The 26,910-nt window shown below is 37.1% G+C and overlaps 1 protein-coding gene across 8 annotated transcripts in view; it reads left to right on the forward strand.

Annotated features, from left to right (window-relative positions):
* The first annotated feature begins 660 nt into the window (after positions 1-660).
* PGAP2 (post-GPI attachment to proteins 2) overlaps positions 661-26,910 on the forward strand; it is a 36,075-nt gene continuing 9,825 nt past the window's right edge. For 2 of the 8 annotated variants that reach the window (XM_051987479.1, XM_051987480.1), the window contains exons 1-2: positions 661-776; positions 5,002-5,176. In XM_051987479.1, coding sequence (XP_051843439.1) covers positions 5,012-5,176 — 165 coding nt within the window. In that variant the 5' untranslated portion in view covers positions 661-776; positions 5,002-5,011. Of the gene's footprint in view, positions 777-1,269; positions 1,290-3,268; positions 3,366-5,001; positions 5,181-23,612; positions 23,726-25,131; positions 25,311-26,910 lie in introns of those variants that run through there. The other 6 variants (XM_051987486.1, XM_051987482.1, XM_051987484.1 and 3 more) reach the window with 6 other exon arrangements.

Consider the following 26,910-nt stretch of genomic DNA (forward strand, 5'->3'; position numbering starts at 1 on the left):
TTAGATATATCCATGCTGTCTCCCCCAAAGAAGAAACGCTCCTATAAGTCAGAGACTGATTTTGGTTTTCGTAGTCTCAGTATTTAACACGGGACTTAGCTAATAGTGGCTGCTTAATAAATACTTATTGATGGATAGATTGATCTAATTGAGTTCTCACTTACTCCTGTTGTTTCCAGATCCCTTTCCCGAAGTATCAAGGTTTCTGATCTCAGCTGGGAAATAAGGAGCCAAGTGTCCTGGTTTCTGCTTTGAGAAAAAGGACTGGAATCCTGATCTCTGCAATGGGGAATACGGACAGATTCCTAATCATTTTCGGAAGAAATAGGGGCGCTCTCGGGTTTTGCTGTAAGGACAAGGGCCAGATTGTTGATTTCTGTCTTCCGGAGCTCGAGTGTGCCTGGGTCTTTCAGGGCAAGGGAGAGAGATATTATAGCAGATCTAAAGAGAAGTTTGAATTGCAGAGTGGGTTTAGGAGCACGGAGAGGCGGGTGGAAGAGGAATAAGGAAATGGGGGTTTTGAAGAAGTGGGAAGGGAGAAAAGGGACGCACAGCCAGGTCTTGTCCCCGCTTGGTCCACAGGAGCCACGGGATGAGTGGAGAGGGATTTGGGGCAGGGAGCAGAGGGAAAGGGGCCCCAAGGGCAGGGGTTCCAGTCGCCAATCCCTTCCCCAGCTCTGGCTCCGCCTCCCGACCCCGCCTCTTCGGCCCGGCTCCCGGGCCTGCGCGGGCGCGGCCTTATCGCCTCCGGACCCCGGCCGTCCGGCCGCCCCGGGGTAAGTGGCCATGGACTGGGGGGAAAGAAGCAAGGTGGGTCTCCAGCTATTTGGCCCAGGAAGGAGAGGGTACGCTGGCTCGAGCCGGGTTTTTGAAGGGCGCGGCCAAGCGTGGTCCTGTTTCCGTGTCTCAACCCGGCATTACCCGTGGGCGTCCCCCGCCTTCTCCTTTCTCTCCTCGGCCCACACTTTGGCTCCTCCCCCGAGATTTGTGGGATCCTAGCCCCTAAGCCTCCCGACTCTATTTCACATCCTAGCCTACTCCTCTAGGGAACCGTGAACGGGGGTAGGCAGCCCTCCTGCGCCACATTTGTGGTGTCCACCTATTCTTGGAAACACGAGTGTCCCAAGCCGGAGGACGTCTCCTACTCCCTCCCGCCCCTTACCAGGGGCTGTCTTTCTCTCCACGCCCCTCACTCCCCCTTTGAATTCTTGTTCCACTGCCCCGGAATCTGGGTGACCCAACGGAAGGATGATGAACATTTAACCACCTCAGGAAGGAAAAACCTTGAGGTATATATATTCCAAGTGGACCCAGGTTACAGCCTTTTCCTACTACACACTTAAGAGTAGCTGTGTGACCTATCCACTATCTGGATCTCAGCTTCCTTATTTAGAAGAATCCTATCTGGGCCTCCCTACGGGACTGTTCAAAGGAGAAATAAGAACGGGGTCATGGACCGGTATTTCCTAGCCTTTATGTATGAAAGCATATTAATTATTATGAAGATTGCATGGTATAGGGGAAAGAGTCCTGATCTAAGAGTCTGGAGATTTGAGTTTTAGTCCAGACTTAGTTATTTGCTAGCCACATGATCCTGGGCAAGTCACTCTTTGAGTCTTTAGTTAACTCATCTGGAAAATGGGAACAATAATTCTTCTATTAGCAATCTTACAAGATTATTGAAGGAAAATTATTTTAATTGGTAAATAGTAACAGTATTGCAAAGAGTCTGCTTTCTAAGGGACATTTTCATAGAATTTTCTAAAAGTCATATATCTCTTGATAATAATTCCATTGACCAAACTTATTACTCATATAGGTTGGTGGTAGGGAGACTACTAGATGATCATTTGTCATGGCTGTTGTAGGGATTTTTTTGTTATGGTATGAGTTGAATGACTAGATGGTCTTTATGGTCCACACCAAAATTATCATTCTGTGAGTCTGTTTAAAATCCTAGATTTTCCTAGGCTTCCCTAGACCTTGATTAAGATCAGAAATTGACTCCTTGGCTTTTCCTGATTTTCCAGTGGTCAGTGGGGAGATTATGTGGCCACACCTGGCACAAGTAGAAAAAACAAGAGAAAGAGAAGAAATGAACTTTATCTGTAACTAGAGCTTCTAAAAAGATGGAATTCTCTTTCATAGGGAGGGATTTTGGAGTATATGTCTTTTGAGATCCCTTTCAGCTCTGCGAATTCAGTTCAAGAAATATTTATTGACTGTTATGTATGAGACCCTGTGTAATGTGCTGAAGATACAAAGACAAAAAATATACAAACCAGACCTGCCCTAAAGGAGCTTACATTCTAAGAGGAAGAAGCAACAGATAGAGATATGCAAAGTAATTAGTCTCTCAAGGACTAGTAACTGGAGAAGAAAGACCACCTGTAGGATGGTTCTTAAGATTTCTAAGTCTTTTCTTGATCTTCAGAAACAGAATGGACCATGCAGGTCATTTTTACCAACCTTTTTCTAGTGAGGAGCTCCTACCTTTAGAAGTGACGCCTCAGTTCTAGTCTTGTCTCTGCTAACAATTGATTCCTGGTGTGGTGTGGAGTATGTGGGGATGAGATAGAGTTGGAAAGGAAGAATGGATGCAGACCTTAGAGTCTCAAATGAAAAGCTGAGGAGTCTAGACTTTTTTTCTGTGGCCCATGGAAAGTTATGGCTGCTTCCTAAGCAAGGATCAGAATTACCCTATGGGAAAGTGACTCTAATCCCTTGGGTAGAAGTGATGGAGGGGGAGTAATGGGAAGTGACAAAGTCTAAAGAAGAAAGACTAGACATAGGATTACTTATTTGGTCTACAGGAGAAGGGGCTCCCAGAGCCATTTACCATCCCTTTTCTTAGGGGGTGTCTGAGGGGCTTCAGAATTGTATTCACTTCATCCAACCCTGTTCAGATCAACCCAGGTCAAGTAGTCTATGCTGATACCTCTTGTGTGCCTAAGGCTGTTCCTGGTGAGATTGTGGGGGAAATAGGAGGAGGCATGGTCCTCCTTCCCTCCAGAAGTCTCCAGCCATTAGAATGGAAATGCAATCCCTGCTGGAGAGTTCTAGTTTGAAAGAGAGACAAACCAACCTTCCCCCCTCTATCGCCCCTCTCTCCTTCCCCCCCCCTTCTTTCCACCCCCAAAGCCCCACCCTCCATGGGCTCTGGAACATGACAGATCCTGGGAAAACAATAATTCTGTGAATGCCTCTCTCCACTTTTGGAGTAAACCTGATTTTGCAAAGTCTTTCAAATGGGTGTCGCGTGAACCAGGAATTGCTGCCTCTGCCCTGATGCTGAAACTCTGCTGCCTGTCTGCCGGAGCGCCAGAATCCTGACTTCCCTGGGGAGTGGCTCTCTCAACACCCATGTAGGTAAAACAGGCTTGGTAAGAGACTCAGCCAACTAAAATAGGCGGGCCTAAGCTTCCTCTTTGCCCCACCCCAAAGCAGCTCAGGAGAAGGATAGAAGATCATTGCCTGGACTGGCCCATGTAGGCCTTAGACTTGGAGTCAGTGCTGAAGTCCAGGATTTATTTCTCTCAAGGGAGGAAGGTCTTCTGGTTCCCAAAAGAGGCTGGTGGTCTGCAATTAGAATCCTGTGAGATAGTTCCAGAAGAATTCAGTTTTGAGCAGCTGAGATCAGTACACTAATCCCTCTGGTTGGTTCTATGGGCTGACTGGGTTAGACTGGATCAGGTCAGGACAGAGAGAGCAGGCTTAGGGGGTGGTAGATTCTAGGATTGTACTAAGAATTGTCTCACAGAAGCCAATTAAAATCTGGTTTCCTACATCCTGAAGAGATCATTAGAGGGAGAAAGGAGGCTGATAAGTTTTGCCTTCTCATTGTTCAGAGGGATGGGATTATCTAGCGTGCTCCCAGACCCCAATCTGATTCATCCCTCCCATTCATTCTAGGTCTCTTCTGGAGTCTCCAAATTCCCATCTCTTGGGGAGATCCCAACCTGGATAGGGTAGATAGAGATATTTGGACCTGTATACATGCTTCCCCAGTGGACTGACTCTCCTTTGACTCCAGAACTGTACTTTGAAACTCCTATCTATCTGTCTAAATCTTCCCTTTATACTTACAGTTTCAGTCAAGGTTCACTTTTTTTCCAGGAAACTTTCTCCTTTCTCTGAACACCTAATATAACTTTCTATTTAACTTTCACTTAATTAACACATATTGTCTCCTTGGGTTTTACTACTCACATATGTAGTGTCTGGTGTCACTAGGCAGCCTGATTTGCACCTAATTGTAAACCCTGTTTCAGCAGCCTTAAAGAAGTGTTTGGTATAGCCAAACCTGTTTCTGCCTCTGACCCTAAACCTCTGGGTGAGATTCCATGAGAAAACTTAATAATGTAAAGCAAGTCAGACTGGGGCCTGGTCTGAGCTGGAGTTCTGAGTTCCTCCACCTTTAATTTCTGATGAAAGACTGGCAAGGAACAAACATGCTTATTCTTAGTACCAGGGACCAAATAGATAGTAAGATTTACAGCTGCAAACAGCCTTATAAATCATTTAGTCCCAGGGCCTTTAAACTTCTTATAGATGATTTCCTTTATTAGTTTATGTATTTAAAAACATGTTTCTGAGGAGTTCTTAGGTTTTACCAGACTTTAAAGGCATCTATAACACAAAAATGGTTAAAAACTTTGAGTTTTGGTCTAATTCCCTCATTTTCCAGATAGAAAAACCGAGGCTAAAAGAGTAGATTTGATTGATAGATGGTCAAGTGGCAAGTCAGTCATATCCAGGACCATATCTTTTGACTTTGGTCCAAGACATTTTCCATTGTTTTGTCCAGACTTAATTTTTACCTCAGCCAATGCATAAGCAGATCTTTTGCCCTTTCAGTCTTCTGTTTTCAGAAGTTTAGATTCATAACCTGTAAAGATGTGTTGGCTCAGATATTCTGTGTCTATGCCTATGTGTTGTTCTCTAAAGGAGAAAAGCTCCAGCCTGGGCCCCTAATGCCCCTGTTCCTCTTCCTTCCTACAGGTCCAACAGAATGTACCAAATCCCACTGCCTCTAGAACGTGATGGAACCCTGGTCCGGCTGCGCTTCACTGTTGTGGCTTTGGCTACTGTTTCTTGTCCCCTCTTGGCCTTTCTCTTCTGTGTTATCTGGTCCCTGTTCTTCCACTTCAAGGAGACCACATCCACCCACTGTGGGGTAGGTTGCTGATGGTAAGGTGGGACTGGGACTTCTGTTGGGGCCTGGGAAAGGTGAGGAGCAGATGGGAAGAAGGTAGGTTCTTGGCCTCTGAGAAGGAAATTATAGAGAAAGCCACAGGCTTTTCTGGGAAATGTAGGGGAAAAAAATGGAAAAGAGATTTTTTTGAGTCTTATTGATAATTTTTTTAATGTCACCATCACTTCCCATTCTTCCTTAATAGAGCTCACTCTTGTAACAAATAATCAAACCAGACACATTGTCAAATTGATCATGCCTGAAAATTTATGCTTTATTCATCATCCCAGATCATTACTTCTTTGTTGAATGATAAAGGGCAGATTTCATTATTAGTCCTTAAAAATCACAGTTGGTCACCACCTTGAGCAGAATTCTGAGTCTTTCAGAGTAATTATCCTTTGCAATTTTATGATCATTGTGATTTACTTATTTCATGCATCAATTCATGTAAGTGATTTCTTTTCAGATTTGTCCAGCTTCTTCATATTTGTCATTTCTGTTAGTACAATAATATTCCATCACATCCATATTCTATAAGTTGTTCAGCTTTTTGCCAAGGATGAGCACACATGTTGTTTCTTTGCTACTACAAAAAGTGCTGAAAATATTTTTGCAAATATGGGACCTTAACTTGGTCTTTGACTCCCTGGGGTATGTACTTAAGAGTGCTGTTGCAAGGGTACAACAGAATGTAGAGTTTATGGACTTTTTAGTATAATTCAGAGTGTTTTTGAGACTGGTTGGGCCAATTAATAGTTCTATTAATAGTGCAACAGTGCATCTCTCTTTTCATGGATTCTCAAAACAACTGCCATTTTCTCTCTCTCTCTCTCTCTTTCTCTCTCTCTCTCTCTCTCTCTCTCTCTCTCTCTCTCTCTCTCTCTCTCTCTCTCTCTCTCTTTCTCTCTCTCTCTTTCTTCCTTTCTTTCCTTTTCTCTTCCTTTCTCTCTCTCTGTCTCTCTCTCTTTCTCTCATCAGCTTTCAGGCCACGGAAGTTGTTACAACAGTTTAGATTGATGAGATTGACTGTTAGGCAAGTTTTTCCTGAATGTGGGTCATGAGTACAAGGCTGGAAATTCAAATTACAAGAAAAAAAAATATGTCCTAAATGACCTGAGGTTATCTGAGTATACTTGCAGGGGTAAAGAATTTATACTCACACAGGGAAGGAGAATAATAAGTTTATGCTCATTTAATTATTAACAAATAGAATTAAAATCAGTTTGGGCTTTATAGTACTGAAATAAAGTGGCATGAAATTTAATCTCATACAGCAAAATTTCAGTGATTACAAGATGAAGATATTACTTATTACCTTTGTTTCCATAATTACATATCAATATACATTATAAAGTCACTTTATATTCTGTATAAACTATGACTTCTCCCTGAGCTTCTTCGGAAACATTTTAGGGCTAGGGTAAAATTCGTAACTGTCTATTATTATTCTTTTGCATTTTAAACTTAAACACAAAGTGAGGAAGGAAAAAAAGACATTGTTATATGCATAGCAGAAGACCAGATAGGATTCAAAATATAAAGCAATAAATTTCCATTTCAATAAAGTCTATATAATAAATGATACATTGTGTTCACAGCTGTCTATCTTTACTTCCTTGTAGATTTTCTTTTGTTCTCTGCTGTGCTCTTTTTACTTTTTCTCCCTTCATTCCCTCCCCCTCCACATATACATACACACACACACCACACACGTATTATATATGTATACATATCTCTATATATGTATAAATATATACACATATATATGTACCTACATATATACACATACACACATAGATATCTATAACTATTTACATATACATTTATATGCATATATGTAATTCCATATTATGCTTGTTTCTCTGAAGGTAGATAGTATCTTCCTTCATAAGTCCTTCCATGTTTTACCCAATCCACTAGCTCATCATTTGCTATATCACAGCAATATTCCAATAACTGTCTAGTTACTTTAAATAATTTAAAACAATATTGATTAATATACTTGATGTGCAGTGTAGTTTCCCTGATTTTTTCTTTTGATTAAATCTATTTTACCTTTAATTTTGTATAAGATCATGATTACTACCCCTGCATTTTTTTTTAACATAATAAATTCTACTCTTGATCTTTATTTTAGCTTTGTGTGTATCTCTCATTTTTATAACATTTCCTGAAAACAACATATTGTTGAGTTCAAATTTTTAATCTTCTGTCTGTTTCCCTTTTATGGGTTAATTCATCCAATTCACATTCTAAGCTATAAGTACCCATTGTATATTTTGCTCCTTCCTATTTTCCCTCATTATCCTTTTCACCCTATTCCTATCCCTCCATACTACTTTACTTTACTTCTACTTGCTACTTTGCTCTCCTGTTCTTTGATCTGCCCATACCTCTAAGATTCCCTCCCTTATCCCAGTCTTTTTTTCCTTCTTATGTCTTTCTGAATTTAGAAATTTTTTTTTACCTTTCTATATATATGTATCTATAACTATCTATCTATATTGTAGCCCCACAATATTTAAATTGTTTTTTCTTGTTGTTTCCAATATTTTCTCCTTAAACTAGGAGTTTTGAAATTTGGCTATGATAGTCTTGTGTTTCTCCTAAGATCTCTTTCAGGAGGTGAACAGTGGATTTTTTTTTCTATTTATGCTTTGCTTTCTTGTTCTAGAACTTCAGGGCAGTTTTCCTTGATACTTTCTTGTGATATTGTATCAGATTCTTTTTTTTTAATTGTATTTTTCAAGCAGTCCAACTATTTTTATATTAGTGTTTCACCAGATCAGTTATTTTTCTGATAAGATTTTTCACGTTCTTTTCTATTTTTTCATTCTTTTGATTTTTAAAAACAATTTTTTTGTGTGTTTTAGAACAGCTTTGGTTTCCCTTTGCCCAATTTTAGTTTTCAAAGAATTAGTTTTTGGTTCTCTGTTTCCAGTTAGTTGACTTTTTTTCATAATTTTCTTGGATTGTTCTTTTTTCCTTCTGATTTTTCCTCAATCTCTCTTATTTACTTTTCTTACTTAATTTTTAAATTTTTAAAAAAGTTTTTATAAAAATATTTTTGTGCTTGGAATGGTTTGATGTTTTCTTATTGAAAAAGAAGTGACTTTTTTTTTTTTTTAAGTTCCAGTATCTTCCTCTGACTATGAACTTAGATCTCTATTCCCATAGTAGTTATCTATCTATAGTTGGATTCTTTCTCCTTTGCTTGCTCATTTTTATTTATTTGTTTATTTTTTTCATTTCCTGTGATCAAATTCTGGTCCTAAGGTATGAGGAATAATGCCCCAAACCTCAAATCCTTATTTTCTGAAATTTATCCCAAGATTTAACCTCAAACTTTTCTCTCCACTCTTATATCATGTCTAAAGCTCCTGGTCTTGCTGTCCCACCTGTGATCTTTCTCCCTTCAGTCCTCCTGGTGGCTGAAAATTAAAGCTGTTCTCTCTTCCCTGTGGCTGAAAATTAAAGCTGTTCTCTCTTCCCTGTAGCTGAAACCAGGGACTCTGCTCTCTTACCAGTGCTTCACCAGGTTTGTTAGCTCCTTCTCCCCTGAAGCAGTAACCCATCTGAGACAAGTCTGGTCAGCCACAGCTGTGCATGGTATCCCTCAACAGTGGAAAGTACTTTAGTTTTCTCCTATTTAGCCTTCTAATTGCCCACACTGTCCATCTGGGGAAAGTTCTTAAGGCTGAGCCTGCCTCCCAGCCCAATAAACCAAAATCTTATTGTTTGTTGATTTAACCAAGTTGAACTGGAACTGTTTACACTTCAAGTTAAACTTCTGTCCTTTAAGATCAGAGCTTTCCTGAGGTCTTGTCTTAGGAGAGTAACTGCATTAGTCTGACTTTTATTTATTTCTACATTCCCCTTAAGGCAAGTTTGTCTTTTTCTGTTGAGGAAATTTGGAGAACCAAAAGTATTCTGACCTATTCTTCCATCTTCCTAGAATCTATGTTAATATATCCATTTAAATCACACTGAAGTTTCTGATATCTAAAATTCTAATTAAGGTTAAAATGTACTTTCCAGAAATAAACTAGCAACAGAAAGGCTATTAATTGCTTTCTCTATGTTCTTTCCTCAGAATTTCTCCCACTTTGACTAATAATTAGATCGGTAGACTTAAATGTCAAATGTTTTCAACAACTTCTTTGATAAATTAGCATGTTTACTCTGTAGTTTTCAATCTTAGAACAACTAATTAGTATATTAAGTTCAGGTTTCATGACTCTTAGGATTTTTGTTGTTGTTTAGTTGTGTATGATTTCCTGTAACCCCATTTTGGGGTTTTCTTGGTGAAGATAATGGAGTTATTTGCCCTTTCTCTCTGCAGCTCATTTTTACAGATGGGGAAAGGAGGCAAATTTGGTTGAGTGATTTGTCCACTGTCACAAAGTGTAAGTGTCTGTGGCTGGATTTAAATTTGTGAAAGGGAGTCTTTCTAATTCCAAGTCTAGTGTTCTAGCCACTGTACTACCTAGTTGCCTCATCTTAGGGCATTGTGATATAATTGGCAGAGGAATAAATTGAATCTCTTCTCTTTGTAACTTCTCTGATTTTATGGGTATATATAACCTTAAAATATATTATTATTCCTGACTAAAATTAAATTACCATATTCTAGCCTGGGTGTAGGGCTAGTTTTTGAAATCTTAAAAGTACTGAAGTTTTCCCCATATGCCTATATTTTACAAAACAGCAGCACTATTTTTCAAACTTAATTACCCAAACCATTAGGAGGGCTGGTAAGATTGTAGAACTTTGCATTTCATAGATAAGGACATTTTAAAAAAATCTTTGCTATATCAAATTTGCAGAAAATTATTACCACTATCTATTAAATTTCTAAATAAATGGTTTTCAAACATTTTTGCATTATCTTTTAAACAATTGCATCTATAACCCAAGAGAATTCAGATTAAAAGAGAAATTACTTTTCTAATGTAATGATTTACCAGATTTTTGTTAGGCACTATGTTAAGCACTTCACACTCATTTGGTTTTCCCAAGAACCCTGGGAGGTAGATGCTATTTTTATCCACTTTACAGATTAATAAACTATGACTAAACAAAGACAAAATGATATGCCTAAAGTTACACAACCAATAAATTTCTTTATGACAAATAACAACTGTAGTATGTATTAAGTTCTAATCTACCACAATTACCCTAAGAAGGTAACAAAATTAGTTTTAACATAAACCTTCTTCTAAATTAAATCATCTCTTATTTTAACAATTACAAATGATACCATTCAAAATGTCAGTTTATGAGAGGTCATTAGATACCAACACTTTTAAATCTAAAGTCTCTTTTTATCAATGTGAACTTATTTTCAGAGATTCCTGGTGATATTTTTCCCATTCCAACAAACAATAAACTTTAAAAAATTAAGCCAATAAACTTTTAAAAATTCCCATTTAAATCACTCAAAGAGCTGACTCAATTCCTTTGTGTTCTTAATATAGACTCACAGTATGTTTTAAGAGTTCTACCTGATTTCACTCAGAGGTGGTTGCCATTTTTCTGAAGTTTTAATCTTGGAAAGGGTCTTTTCTTTTTTTTTTTCTTTTCTTGTATTTTTTCCTCTCTTTCTTTTTCTGTCTCTCTCTGTCTTTCTCTTTCTTTCTTTCTCTCTTACAGCAGAGTAGCTAGGTGGCTCAGTGGATAGAATGCTGGGCCTGGATCAGGAAAACCTGAGTTCAGAGTTAGATTCTTACACTTACTAGCCAGATAATTGTTGGCAAGTCATTTAACTCATTTGCCTCTATTTTCTTTCTTTTTTTTTTTTCTTTTGCTGAGGCAGTTGGAATTAAGTGACTCGCCCAGGGTCACACAGAAAGTATTAAGTGCCTGAAGCTACATCTGAACTCAGGTCCTCCTGACTTCAGGGTTGGTCCTCTCTATCCACTGTACCATCTAGCTGCCCCTTTGCCTCTATTTTTTTGTCTGTAAAATGAGCAGGAGAAGCAAGTGGCAAGCACTCCAGTATCTGACAAGAAAACCCAAAAAGAGACCAGAAGGAGTCAGACATGACTCAAACAATTGTGTCTGTCTAAAATTGCTAATAGGAAAAACTTTTTTAATTCTCTTCTATTTAATGTTCTGATCATATCCTAGATCATCAATAGAACAAATTTTCTTGAACTTTTCCTTTGCAATTTCATATTTATCAATTAATTATTTTAAAAATTAATCTCTTCTTCAATAACATTCAGTGTCAACTGACTCATATAGCCAATAAAACAATATTGTGCTTAGATGGTATACTAACCTTTATAGGTTAGAAGAAAATTGGAAAATCAACAGTAAGTGAAAAGTTCTCTTACTACAGTGATGTAGATATTAACACATACTAGTTTTTAAAATAGATTAAATCCTTTTGGTCTAATATTTGGTTCCCCCCAAATGTAAGTAACATATTTTATTCAAATAAATATTTAAAATATTCATTGTTATTTCAACAGTATGTTAACTGGCCAGTTTACTGATGACCTGAAAAGTCACTCTTGGCTCAAGTAAAACACTTGATTAATTTTTATTTAATTTCCTAAGTTGTCCTTATTATATTCAAAAAGATATGATTTTAAAATACTTTGCTTACATCTGTGTTTAAAAAAAAACTATTTTAAGTCTCTATTTTCAGATATTTATCTCTGATTTACTTAACTAATTAAGTTCAAAAAACATTCTTGCAAATTGAAATTTACTTACTTTAAAGTAAATTGGACACAAATCTCTCTTTTTGTGGAGGTAGTTCTGAACTACCAACTGTTCCTGAAAATTCACTGATACTCAAGAGCTATTTGGCCTCAATCTTTTTATTGACACTTGCAAACAGATTCAATTCTCCTTTTTCTCTTTCCTCTTTTAACAATAAACTTGTTACTCTCTGAGGACAGAGTGATTAAAAGCTGATTCACTTTTCACTTTTCAGAATCTAGATAAAGTATCTATAGATTCAATATTTCCCTCCTTTTATTAAAATGCTCGATTAAGTATTTGATAGTTTTTTCTTTTTAAAGATTGTTAATATTTGATAATTTCCAAATCAAGAGAATTGAATCTTTCAATTCCTAACATTTTATTATACAATGATTTTACATTAATAACATATTTTTAAGTATTAAGTTTTGACATTTTAAATTGATTGCATTCAAAGCCAATATAGAGAAATCCTTATCAAATTATACTTTAAAGACTTATTTTTGCAGTTTCTAAACATTTTGCCCTGATGTCAAATGTTGAATGACAATATGAAAATTAAGCTCAACTGCACTGATCTATATTTAACATTCCCTAGGGTTAATTTTATATTAAGTTATTTTTGTTTCTTAAATCCTTTTTTTGTGCAACACCTATTCCCCAACTATACCTACCTCTTCTTTTTTACAATATTTATCTTTTTCTTTTATTTTTTTCCCTCTCTTTTTTAAAGCTTTTTATTTTCAAAACATATGCATGGATAATTTTTCTTTTTTTTTTTAAATTTTATTTAATAATTACTTTATATTGACAGAATCCATGCCAGGGTAATTTTTTTACAACATTATCCCTTGCACTAGTTTCTGTTCTGATTTTTCCCCTCCCTCCCTTTACCCCCTCCCCTAGATGGCAAGCAATTTTATATATGTTAGATATGTTGCAGTATATCCTAGATACAATATATGTTTGCAGAACCGAACAGTTCTCTTGTTGCACAAGGAGAATTGGATTCAGAAGGTAAAAATAACCCGGGAAGAAAAACAAAAATGCAGATAGTTCACATTCGTTTCCCAGTGTTCTTTCTTTGGGTGTATCTGCTTCTGTCCATCATTTATCAATTGAAACTCAGTTAGGTCTCTTTGTCAAAGAAATCCACTTCCATCAGAATATGTCCTCATACAATATCGTTGTCGAAGTGTATAATGATCTCCTGGTTCTGCTCATTTCACTTAACATCAGTTCATGTAAGTCTCGCCAGTCCTCTCTGTATTCATCCTGCTGGTCATTTCTTACAGAACAATAATATTCCATAACATTCATATACCACAATTTACCCAGCCATTCTCCAGTTGATGGGCATCCATTCAATTTCGCATGGATAATTTTTCAACATTAACCCTTGCATAGCCTTGTGTTTCAGATTTTCCCCTCCTTCCCCCCACCCCTTCCTCTAAATGGCAAGCAATATGTGTTAAAATAAATGTATAACCTTCTTTTAGACAGTAGAAACATAGCCTCTGCCTTGACCTCTTTCTTTTTCTTTATCTCTTTCCATGTAAACATACAGAAACTATATGTTTTAATTCATCAATTCCCTTCTCATGTCACCCTGAGCAATTCTTTTTAAAAAATGCTTCCTAAGTTTTGATTGAGAGAGGTTACAAAAACTATATTAATAATTCAAGTGTCCTGCAGATCACTCAAATTTTTGTATTTTTTTTAATATAGTTAGAAGAGTCTTCTGAAAATTGAAAAAATATTCCTAATTCTGGGATGGACAATTTCAGAAACCAATTAATTGTGGATTTATAATTTCTAATATTTAATATATATAATATTATATAATATGACACATAATATAATATACATTATAATTCCTAATATTTAAAATCAATTTTTACTAAACTTATTGTTTCCTCACTCACCCTTAAGCTTCTTTTTAATTTGAACAGAGGCCTTTCCTTTTGTGATCAAGAAGAAAGTTCAAATTGGAAACTGTCTTTGAACTATTACTGAAGCTGACTTCCTTTCTCTCTCTTTCTCTCTCTCTAGTGGTCTGACACTTTTAAAACTAGAGTGAAAAAAAAATTCCTTCCCTAAAACAATAAAAGCAGTCTGTATGTAATTGTTTCTTCTAAAACAAACAACAACAAAAAAAGTTTTGAGCTATCACAAAAAAATAACATCTACAAACACAATCAATTTGTGGCTAGTTTATGTTTAAGACTGATTATGCTTATGTTTACTTTTCAAGGCCACAAGAAAAGTTAATTTATTCTATCCCAATATAGACACAAGGTACAGAAACAGAAACACTTCCTGAAAAGAGTTTTCTTCCTTAACTCTCACTAAAAATGAAAGCTAAGTCCTTGCTAGCAGAGAAAGAGAACATTCTCTCTTTTAGATTCTATGCCTAGTCAACTTCCTAAAAATGAGATGAAACAATTTGCTTAGTTGAGCTTTCCCTGTAAGTCCAATCAAGGGATCTCAGTAGTCAATTAGAAACACCCAATAGAAGCTACTTGTGTTGTATTTAATACTCTTTAGAGCTTTGTTTCTACCAAATAAAATAGGACAGGGACTATCAAACCTGCCATTGGGGCTTTAGCCTCTTACTAAAGGACTTATAGGCCTACCAGCTCATAGATTCCCCCTACTCTTCCTAGAGAGGAAAAATTTATACATTTTATCCATTCTTTCTATTAGAGAGAGAGCCTATAGTATCTTGGCTTGGAAGAAGTTAGATGAGACCTGAGGGGAACTCTCTTCCTGGGGTAGCTTTCTGTAAAGATATCCCTCAGTAGTAATCTGAGAAGGTTGTCTTGGATTTGGGATCCCTCATTTGAATCCTACAGAGGTTACTAACTGCTCCAATATCTTTGCCAAGAAAACTCCAAATGGGGTCAGAAAGAGTCACATATAATTGAAAATGACTGAACAGCAACAACAGCCTAGTGCGTATGATATGAAAAATAAGATTTGTTCTTTTATTATTAGTGATTTAGAGCATTCTTTCATATGGCTTTTGATAGTTTTCATTTCATCTCCTGAAAACTACCTCTTCATAGCCTTTGGCCAGTTAACTGAAAAGTTTTCTTTCAAAAAGACTATTTAATAAACATTCAGCAAATGTGTACTCTGTCCAGAGCTCTATGCTCAGTATCTATAGAGAGCTTAATACTTTTTTTAAAAAAGTATTTTTAAATAATATTTTTTATTTTTAAATTTTTTTGTATTCCTTCTTTCCTTTCCCTACAAACATGTACAATTAAGCAAAACAAATTTCCCACATTGGCCATGTCCCAAAATAAAAAACATAAGGCTTAATCTGTATGGTATTTGCAGGTAGCTAGTATGTTTCATCATGAATCTTCTGGGATTGTGGTTGGCCATTTTTTAAAATTAGGGTTCTTAAGTCTTTCTATACACGATTGTTGTTATTGTATTAATTTTTCACTTGGTTATGCTTATTTCACTTTCCATTATTTCATATGAATCTTTGCAGGTTTCTCTGAAACCATTCCCTTAATCATTTCTTATAGCATTATATTATTCTATCACATTCATATATCATAATTTGTTTAGCCATTCATTCCCCAGTTGATAGGCACTCTCTCGATAGTTTGTAATTCTTTACCACCACAAAAAAAGCTGCTACAAATTTTTTGAACATATGGGTCATTTTCCTCTTTAATTTCTTTGGGATATAGACTTGGTAGTAATATTGCTAGATCAAAAGGTATACCTAGTTTAATAGCTTTTTCAGCATAGGTTCAAATTGTTTTCCTGAATAGCTTAACCAGTTCATAGTTCTGCAAATAATGCATTAACGTACCTGTTTCTCCACATTCCCTCCAACATTTGTCATTTTCATTTTTTGTCATTTTTTTTTGCCAGTCTGATATATGTCAATTCCTCAGAATTGTTTTACTTTGCATTTCTCTAATTATCAGTGATTTAGAATATTTTTCATATGATAATTAACTTGAATTTGTCCCTTTGAAAACTCTTTATTCATATCCTTTGATCATTTGTCAATTGCGAATGTCTCTTATTCTTATAAATTTGACTCAGTTCCCTACATATCTTAAAAATGAGACATTTATTAGAGAAGCTTACTGAAAAGATTTGCATCCAGTTTCTGGTTTCTTTTTTTTTCATTTTAGCCAAATTGGTTTTGCTTATGCTGAAATATTTTCATTTTATGTAATCAAAATTTTTTATTTTACTTCTTGTAAACCACTTTATTTCTTATTTGGTCATAAACTCATTTGGTCATCTTTCCAAAGATGTGACAGATAATATCTTCTGTACATCTCTAATATGGACATGATGTTACCTATATGAAAAAAAATTGTTTACCCATTTAGAGATTGTCTTGGTATATGGTATGAGATATTGGTCTTTACCTAAATAAAGGAAGGAAAAGAAGGACTCTATGAGACCATAATGAGGAGGCAGGTAGGATAGTCAAAACAAAGGGCATAGAAGAGGAATGGAGTGTTGCGTCTGAGAAACAGAGAGAAGCTTAGTTTGACAGATCACAGAGTACAGTTATGTCTGGAGAAGTAGAAAGATAAGCCAGGTTTGGGTTGTGTAGGATTTTAAAAGTTAAACAGAATTTATATATTTTTTTAAAGATTAAGATGAAGCCACTGGAATTTGTCAAGTAAGGAAATAACATAATCAGCTCTACAATTAAGTAAACTACTTTGGCAGAATTGTGTAGGATAGACAGGAGTGGTGAGATAACTTGAATCAAAAGACCAATCAATAAACTTTTGTAATAATCTAAGTGAGGGGTGATGAAGACCTAAAGTGGTAATAATGTAGGTGGAGGGAAGGGCTAGAAATAAGAGATTTTTTAAAATAACTTTTTATTGACAGAGCCCATGCCTGGGTAATTTTTTGTTTTTATTTTTAAATAACTTTTTATTGACAGAACCCATGTCAGGGTCATTTTTTACAACATTAGTCCCTTTCCCTTCTTTAGTATCTCTTTGGGGTATAAGCCTGGGTAATTTTTTTTACAACATTATCCCTTGCACTCATTTCTGTTCTGACTTTTCCCCTCCTTCCCTTCACTCCCTCCCCCAGATGGCAAGCAGTCCTATACAAGTTAAATATGTCACAGTGTATCCTAGATACAATATATGTGTGCAGAACTGAACAATTCTCTTGTTGCATAGGAAGAATTCGTGTCAGAAGGTAAAAATAACCTGGGAAGAAAGATAAAAATGCAAGCAGTTTACATTCATTTCCCAGTGTTCTTTCTTTGGGTATAGCTGCTTCTGTTCATCCTTGATCAAGTGAAACTGAGTTAGATCTTCTCTTTGTCAAAGAAATCCACTTCCATCAGAATACATCCTTATACAGTATCGTTGTTAAGGTATATAATGATCTCTTGGTTCTGCTCATTTCACTTAGCATCAGTTCATGTAAGTCTCGCCAATCTTCTCTGTATTCATCCTGCTGGTCATTTCTTACAGAACAATAATATTCCATAACATTCATGTACCACAATTTACTCAACCATTCTCTAATTGATGGGCATCCATTTATTTTCCAGTTTCTAGCCACTACAAAGAGGGCTGCCACAAAAATTTTTGGCACATACAGGTCCCTTTCCCTTCTTTAGTATCTCTTTGGGATATAAGCCCAGTAGAAACACTGCTGGATCAAAGGGTATGCACAGTTTGATAACTTTTTGAGCATAGTTCCAAATTGCTCTCCAGAATGGCTGGATATATTCACAATTCCACCAATAATGTATCAGTGTCCCTGTTTTCCCACATCCCCTCCAACATTCCACATTATCTTTCCCTATCATTCTAGCCAATCTGACAGGTGTTTAGTGGTATCTCAGAGTTGTCTTAATTTGCATTTCTCTGATTAATAATGACTTGGAGCATCTTTTCATATGGCTAGAAATAGTTTCAATCTCTTCATCTGAGAATTGTCTGTTCATGTCCTTTGACCATTTACCAATTGGAGAATGGCTTGATTTCTTATAAATTAGAGTCAATTCTCTATATATTTTGGAAATGAGGCCTTTATCAGAATCTTTGACTGTAAAAATGTTTTCCCAGTTTATTGTTTCCCTTCTAATCTTGTCTGCATTAGTTTTGTTTGTACAAAAACTTTTCAATTTGATATAATCAAAATTTTCTATTTTGTAGTCAATAGTGATCTCTAGTTCTTCTTTGGTCATAAATCCCTTCCTCTGAGAGGTAAACTATCCTATGTTCTTCCAATTTATTTATAATCTCATTCTTTATGCCTAGGTCATGAACCCATTTTGACCTTATCTTGGTATACGGTGTTAAGTGTGGGTCAGTGCCTAGTTTCTGCCATACTAATTTCCAATTTTCCTAGCAATTTTTGTCAAATAATGCTTTCTTATCCCAAAAACTGGGGTCTTTGGGTTTGTCAAACACTAGACTATTAAAGTTATTGGCTGTTTTGTCTTTTGAACCTAACCTATTCCATTGATCAACTAGTCTATTTCTTAGCCAATACCAGATGGTTTTAGTAACTGCTGCTTTATAATATAATTTTAGATCTGGTACAGCTAGGCCACCTTCATTTGATTTTTTTTTCATCAGTTCCCTTGAAATTCTTGACCTTTTGTTTTTCTATATGAACTTTGTTGTTATTTTTTCTAGGTCATTAAAATAGTTTTTTGGGAGTCTGATTGGTATAGCGCTAAATAAAAAGATTAGTTTAGGTAGTATTGTCATCTTTATTGTATTTGCTTGCCCAATCCAAGAGCATTTAATATTTTTCCAGTTGGTTAGATCAGACTTAATTTGTGTGGAAAGTGTTTTGTAGTTTTGCTCATAAAGTTTCTGATTTTCCCTTGCCAGATAGATTCCTAAATATTTTATACTATCAGTAGTTACTTAACTAGAATTTCTCTTTGTAACTCTAACTGTTGGGTTTTGTTAGTGAGATATAAGAATGCTGATGACTTTTGTGGATTTATTTTGTATCCTGCAATTATGCTAAAGGTGTGGATTGTTTCTAATAACTTTTTAGTAGAATCTCTGGGGTTTTCTAAGTATGCCATCATATCATCATTAAAGAGTGATAATTTGGTTTCCTCATTGCCTATTCTTATTCCTTTAATCTCTTTCTCAATTCTTATTGCCAAAGCTAGAATTTCTAATACAACAGTAAATAGTAACAGTGATAGTGGGCAACCTTGTTTCACTCCTGATCTTATTGGGAAGAAATAAGAGATGTTAAGAAAGTAGAAATTATAAGATTTATGCAACTGAGTGGTTGTTTGGAGTAAGAGAGTGAGAAGTCTAGGATAAGTCTACAAACCTGGAAGATTAGAAGAATGGTAATAACTTTAAAGAAAATAGAGAAATTTGGAAGAAGGGAGGATTTAAGGGAGAAAAATAATGTAGACATGTTGAATTTAGACTATTTTTAGGAAATACAATTTGAAATGTTCAGTAAAAAGAAAGGGAGAAAGGAAAGAAGGAATAAGCATTTATTAATGCTTTCCCTGTGCCTACTTTATGTCCTGCGTTGTGCTAAGTACTTTCTAGATAGTTCATTTGACCCTCACAACAACCTTGTAAGGTAAGTGCTGTTATTAGCCTTATTTTACAGTTGAAGAATCGGAGGAATATGAAGTGGAATTGCTTGCTGAGTGCCACATGGCTAGTATATTTCAGCTTAAAATTAAATTTGAACTCAGGTCTTCTTGACTCCAGATTCAGCATACTAGTCACTATGCCATCTCACTGCCTCAATAGATAGTGATTCAGGACTGAAATTCAGAAGAAAGACTGAAGTGGGATATCTAGATCTGGGATTCAACTGCATTGAGATGATAGTTAAAAAACCCATGAGGTCTGATAAGATTGTAGAGAAAGAGTAAAGAGGGAAAAGAAGAGAGAACTCTGGGCAGAATCTGAATATTCTGCTTTTCTTTATGCAGACTGTGATCACACAAATATTTATAACTGCCACATTTCATTGTTGCCTTTTATTGGCCACGCAGTCCACTAACCCCCAATGGTTTTCATGTAAATTCTTTTCTCAAATCTTTTCCCCTTCCACTTACATTAATGAAGTTCATAGAATCATGGATTTGGATCTAGAAGAGGGACCCTGGAGGCCATCTATCTATCCTTTATTTTCTAACTGGGAAATCTAAGGACCTGAGAGATTTTATGACTTGTCCAAAGTTACACTGTCAAGGAGGAACCGGCTCCATGAATTTCTGCCTCCTTATAGGTGGTCTAGTAAATAGAGAATCATAGAGGCTCTGAAATCAAAATGATCTTGAAGGGTGAACTCTAACTTATCTTCCTTAGACATGCATAATGTCATGTTACTTCTTCACTATCTGTAGTAGCTCTCCATTACCTACTAAAATTATGCTTAGACTCTTGTTCCTTACGATTAAAGATTTATGTCATACTGTTCCTTTCTGTGTACTCCATGCTTTAGCCAAGTTAGTCTTTTGCCTATTCTTCCACCTCCATGCCTTTTCCCATTCCATTTTTGGACAATAATCATTGCTTTGAAAATTTTCTTTGTGTTGAGGTAATATGTTTCAGTTCTAGTTCTACTCTCTGGGACAAAGTAAAAGAAGTTTAATTTTTCTTCCACATGATAGCCCTTCAGATACTTGAAAATAGTTAAGTATTTCTCCTCCCTCCTTTCACTCATGCACTTTTTCTTCTCCCCTCCTCTAACCAAATGATGCCATCTTTTTTTCCCATTCACAGTACCTTAGCCAGATGTCCTTAGCTCCTTTGCCTTTTTTCAGAGGATCCTTCAAAACTAAGCTTCCTGAAGATTCAGAGACTCTAATTAGAGCCTCAATCTGAACTTGGCAACCACTTCCCCCTGGCATTCGGCTGCCTATTCTTGCCTTGCCTTGGTTGAATTCTAAATTTAGGGCCAACCCTTGAAACTAAAAGAAATATATTGATTCCTGAGCCAAGGACTGTTTTTGGGCAAATCTCCTTTTCTCTTAAGATTTCTGTTTTCTTTTTGGTAAAATGGATTAGTTATAAACAAACAAGAAAATGGAAGGCAAAGGGCTTTGAAAAGTATAAAGGATAATGAAAGTGGACTCAGGATGTTTGAAAATATACTAACAAGTGAACCAGAGCAACCATAAAGTCTTCTATAGTTACCAGCCAACACCAGGCCCTGAATATCCTCTTGATCTCTGTAAGAATCCTTTTTTATTTCAATAAAACATTTATTAAGCACTCAGCATGTGAAAGGCCCTGTTTATAGCATGAGGATATAAACATAGATACAGAATAGACCCTGCTTTTAAGGAGAATACAATGTAACTTGGTACTATACATAATTATGATAATGGAAAGGGAAACAAAGTTCAGAGTATAGGCAAAACAATAGCTAAATTGGGGAAGATCTTTAAAATCCAGTCAGGATTTTGTTTTTCGCTTGGGAAGCAATAGGGAGCTACTATAGATTTTTGAGCAAAGGAGTAACATGACTAGTTCTGTGCCTAAAGATTAGTCAAGCAAGGGATGATAGGTGAATAGATAGAATGTTCAATGGATAGACTTGTAGTGTTAGAAGAAGGTACTGAAGATCTCCAGTGAGTTGGGCAGATCCCTGTAGCAAAATTTTGGGAGCAATTAGGCAAAAGACAGGTTGAGCAAGTATGGACAGGTATGATCATCATTGGAGGCATCAAGTAAACCAAGCAGATCACAGAACCATTCAGTATCTGAGACTGGAAGTGATATGAAGAATGGATTACTCAGATGGGGAAGGCTTGAAAGGTGATGTGGTTTGGGGTAGACAAAATGCCCTTTGAGATTTCTTTCAATATAAATATTATATAAGTCTTTCTGGGTAACTAAGATGAGAAATACAAAACAAGGTCCTTATGATAGAACTAGAATTAGAAGGAGATACAGCTCTTTCCAATAGATCTTTCACATTTTCTTCCAATTTTTTAATTTCTTTGTGTTTAATTTATTGTTTCTTGATGTCTGATGGAAAATTAGCTTTCACATACACTATTCTAATCTTTAAGGAATCTTTTTCCCTTTTTTTGAATTTATAGAAAACTTTAATTTTACAGTGCATTTTTCAGATATTACCACATGTAATCATCACAACAATACTGGTTGGTTGGGTCTATTATTATCTCTATTTTATTTTTTTCTAGTAAATTTATATACTTTTAATACACATTGCTTTATGAATCATGTTGGGAGAGAAAAATCAGAGCAAAAGGGAAAAATCATAAGAGAGATAAAAAGAAACAGAAAAAAGAAGTCAACATAACTTGTGTTGGTTTACATTCAGTCTCCTTAATTCTTTTTCTGGATGCAGATGGCATTTTCTGTACAAAGTCTATTGGAATTGCTTTTGGAATTTTCACTGAACTACTGAGAAGAACCAAGTCTTTCATAGTTGACCATTGCATATTCTTGCTTTTATTGTGTACAATGTATTCCTGGTTCTGCTTGTTTCATTAGCACGTAATCATAACTTCATGTAAATCTTTTCAGGTCTTTCTAAAATTAGTTTGTTCATCATTTTTAATAGAATAATAACATTCCATTACTCTCATATACCACAACTTGTTGAGCCATTCCCCAGTTGATGGGCATCTACTCATTTTCCAATTCCTAGCTACCACAAAAAGAGCTCCTACGAACATTTTTGCACATATGGGTTCTTTTTCCCTCCTTGATGATTTCCTCAGGTTACCAATTCAATAATGACACTGATGGGTCAAAGAGTATGCACAACTTTATACCCCTTTGAGTATAATTCCAAATTGCTCTCCAGAATGGTTGGATCACCAACAATTCATTAATTTCTTTGTTTTCCCACACCCCCTCCAACAGTTACCACTATCTTTTCCTGTCATCTTAACCAATCTGAGAGATGTGAGGTGGTACCTCAGAATTGTTTTAATTTGTATTTCTCTAATCAATGTGATTTAGAACATTTTTTCATATAGCTATAGATGGCTTTAATTTTATCATCTGAAATTTAAGACATATAAAATTAGATAAAATGTGACTCCTGGCCCTGTAGAATGCCTAAGGAGAGCACTTGCTCTCTGTATTTCCCCTTGTCAAAGTGGCTTGGCATGGATTCAGTCTTCCCACTCTGTTTCCAAATTGAGGACCTCCTGCTTGGACAGCAGCAATATAAGGACCTGATAGAGATACCCTGACATTTCAAGAGGTAGAAGGAAAAGAAAGAATCAAACTATAGGAATAGAGTGAGAATATGTCCTCAGACTGGTAATCAGAATTTGGTGAGCTCTAGTGAGCCAGATAGGGAGCCTCAATGATAAGGGACTGTTCTAAGACAGATGTTGATTCAGTGTCTCCAGTGGGATGTTTTGTGACCAAGTTGGGTCCATTCTGGGGCAAACTTCAGGTCTCACTTAAGATGTTGAGTCAGGGTTCCCTTTGAAACTGAAATCCAGCTTTAATCTGGGATCTAGTGCTTGATCTATGGCTGGGAGTCAGGGTTAAGATTAAATCTCTGTCTTGGTAGGTCCTGTGCTTCTGAATTCAGTCAGTGTTGAATGAGGGTGAAACCTGGGAGAGATTTGTCCTAGGGGGTAGGAGGTGTGGCTATCAGATAGGGCAGAGGCCAATTTCCTGGAGCAGGTGGGCAGAACCAGGGCCATGGCCAGAGAAGGATTGGCTAGATGGTAGCCTGTAGAGTGGGCAGGGGAAGGAGGACCCCAGAGCCCAAGTCCCGCCCCAACCTAGCCTCATTGTGAATCCTGTAATCGCTGCTTGAGCCCAGTCTCTGCTCTGCCAGGTGCAAAGTGTGAGTAACTTTCCTCCTAGGAATCAAGGGGATTCCACAGTTAGCACTATTCCCCTGTTAGTCTGATTTCCTGGGGCTAGGAATATCTTCTTAGGGCTGGGGCTCCAGCTTCCATGATGGGCCTGGAGCCCATGAGACTAGTGGAAGGGAAACTGTACACACCTCCTCCCTTCTTTCCCTCCCTCTCCTTCCCCCCTCTACCCCCCAGCCAGTAGAGAGTAGAATCCTGGGCTGAAAGTCAGATGTGCTAGTGTCAGTTCTTCCCCTTGTCTCACTGTGTGGCCTTGGACAGGTCTTTCCTTTCATGGACCTTTACTTTCCTCCTCTGTAAAATGGAGGGATTCTAGTGGAAAGTCTCTAAGATACATTTCAGCCTTGTTCTATGATTTTATGATTTGAGGGACCTGGGGATCAAGGCTAATTTCATCAAGATTCAAGAGCTGGGCTGTGATAACTCTCAATATTAATGTGTTCCTACCAAGAACAAGAGAGTTCAGGCTAAGGGAGGATGCATCCTGTGCTTCTCTTACCTAATTCACAAAAAGCTTGGCAAGAGGGCGGATTATGACTCAGAGAGGTTGGGGACCAGGTCCTGGGGTCCTGGCATGCAGCCCAGGTAGGAAATCGGGTAGAATAAGAGCTGCTGGGCCATAGCTGAGATCTGGCTGTGCCTAAAGGTGGGATGTGACAGTGGGGGCGGTTCCTTTGATACTTCGTCCCCAGCTGCTCTCCCAGGCCACTCCATGGTCATTCTTGGGTGCTGTGCAGGAATGTGGTTAAACCAGATTAGATGTGAGAGGATATCTCCTGCATGCGTGAGATCCCCCCCTTCCCTATACTAGCATGATCCAAGAGAAGGAATCTTAGGGTAAAATGGGGTCTAAGCCCCTGCTCTTCCATTGGCTTGTTTGGGCAAATTCTTTCCCAGGCTTTGAGTCTCAGTTTTCTCCTCTCTAGAATTAAGAGTTGGTTTTGATCATCTAAGGCCTCTTCTGGCTCTTAGAGGTCTGTTCTGCACTTTCCATACCCTTTGTCTTTTTAAAATTTTTGTCTCTTATTTTCTCTTTCTGTGTTCCTGCTTCTTTCTCTCTCTGTTTCTTATATCTCTTTTGTTTTAGCCTCTGTGTATTTTTTTTCTATCTCTAATGATATGTCTGGGGAGACATGTCTCCCCAGTATTTTTTTGATTCTGCTTTTTTTTCTATTGGTCTTTTTCTTCATCTATCTTCAATATGAATATGTGTCTCTTTCAATCTTTTCCTCATTGTATCTCTGTTCATTTCTGTTTTTCTGTTTTTCTTGACTTGTGGTTCTCTCCCAATACTTTGTAAGAGTCAGATCTCCTTGAGTCCAGTCTCAGTAGTCCTATAGTCCCTAGTCTCTCCCTCTTCCTCATGTCCCCTCAGGCCCCCTCAGGATGCTCCCCACGGCCTCTCAGCCTCTGGACCCTGAAGGGACTGTGTTTCGAATGCGCTTCACTTCTCTGGCCTATTGGGTCATCACCTTCCCCGTCTTCGGCTTCTTCTTCTGCATCTTCTGGTCCCTCTTGTTCCACTTTGAATACACAGTGGCTACTGACTGTGGGGTGAGTGCTGGGACCAGTGGAATAGGGATGGGTGGAAATGTTCTACCAGAAGGACTAGATAGAGAGTAAAAGACATAAAAGGAAGCAAGAAAAAACTTGGAGAGAGGCCATAGAGGGATTCTGTGCCCTTTTTCCTCTGCCCTCTGGGCCCCAAAACCTGTCCTGACTCTGGTCAATTCACCCTCTCCCCCCATTGGGATGGCATTCTTTTGGGGGAATAGATAATTATTGCAGAGAACTCTAGGCTGAGAGCCAAGAAACAAGGTTCTGGTCTTAGCTCCTGACTTACTTTGTGACTTTGGGCAAATGCCTTCTTCCTTTCTTGTCCCCTCCTCTATAAAAAGTGATTAAACTCAGTGAACTCTGCTATTTCTTGAGCTTTGATATTTATTTGTTCTACAGTCTCTTAAGATTCAATGATTGAATGCAATAAACATTTACTAAGTGCTGACTCTGTGCAAGACCCTCTACTCCAAAGCTTCTTAAACTGTGGGTCGCAATTGGATTGGATTGTGTAACTGAATGTGGGGTTTGTGAAATTATGATTTATTATCAGTAAATGTTTGATTTGTATGCCTACATACCTGGGGTTGCATAAAAATTTCTTAAGCAAAGAGTTTGCCAGTGGAAAAGCTATAAGAAGCCCTGTTGTACTCCATACTGCAGGTATAGTGATTAAAACCAGCACAGTCCCTGCCCTTCAGATGTATGTAGTCTGCAATGGACTTCTACACAAAGAGCTCTTTGGGCTTTTTCCTGATTAGACATTTGTAGTATTCTACTTAGTTCTTAATGCCACATGTAAGGAATACATTGACAACCTAGAGCATAACCACAAAAAAAAACCACCATAATAAGGAACCTAGAGGGAAGTCACCTAGGATATTTTCAACTGAAGGAATTAGGAGTTGAGGGAATCAAGCCTGGGGAAGAGAAGATTTGTAGGGTGAGTAGCGATCATTCTTCTAATAGTTGAAGGACTATCATATTGACAGAATCCTAGATTTGTTCTGTTTTTCTCCAGTTGGTAGAATAATAGAGGAATCAATGGAAGAAGAAGGTAGAGAAACAGGTTGTAAGGAAAAACTTCCTAATAGAGCCAACCAAGAGTGAAATGGGCTCCTCCAGGGTGAAGAGGTTTCAGACTCTAAGAGAAGTTCCAGGTTAAGGCTTGATATTGAAAATTGAAGAATAAGAAGCACAGTTAAGAAGGGCAACCAATGAGAGATAGACTATGTGACTTTTTCTGTGATTCTCAAAAGGTTAACAGTTTCTGATCTTTATAACCTCCTTTCTTCTGCAACTATCTCTGGGATGTCTCAACTTTCTGTTTTCCTTCTTTACAGGCAGTAGTGCTGTGTGTATTCTCTGCAATTTATTCACAAGGGTCAAGAAGGATTCAGATTCTGAAATACTAACTTAGGGGATAATCTTTAGACAAGTATATAGAAGAAAGGCATCTAATCACACACTGGGAAGTTATCTAAATTTTCTCTACTATTCTTTTGAACTAATGTTTCTCCAGTTTTATCTTTGCCTGTAATCATCTCTAGGCCTGAGTGTCTAACTCCAAGCTAATGCCAGATATGAATAGATTTTC

This window comes from Antechinus flavipes, chromosome 3, assembly GCF_016432865.1.
Source record: "Antechinus flavipes isolate AdamAnt ecotype Samford, QLD, Australia chromosome 3, AdamAnt_v2, whole genome shotgun sequence".
NCBI classification, from domain to species: domain Eukaryota; kingdom Metazoa; phylum Chordata; class Mammalia; order Dasyuromorphia; family Dasyuridae; genus Antechinus; species Antechinus flavipes.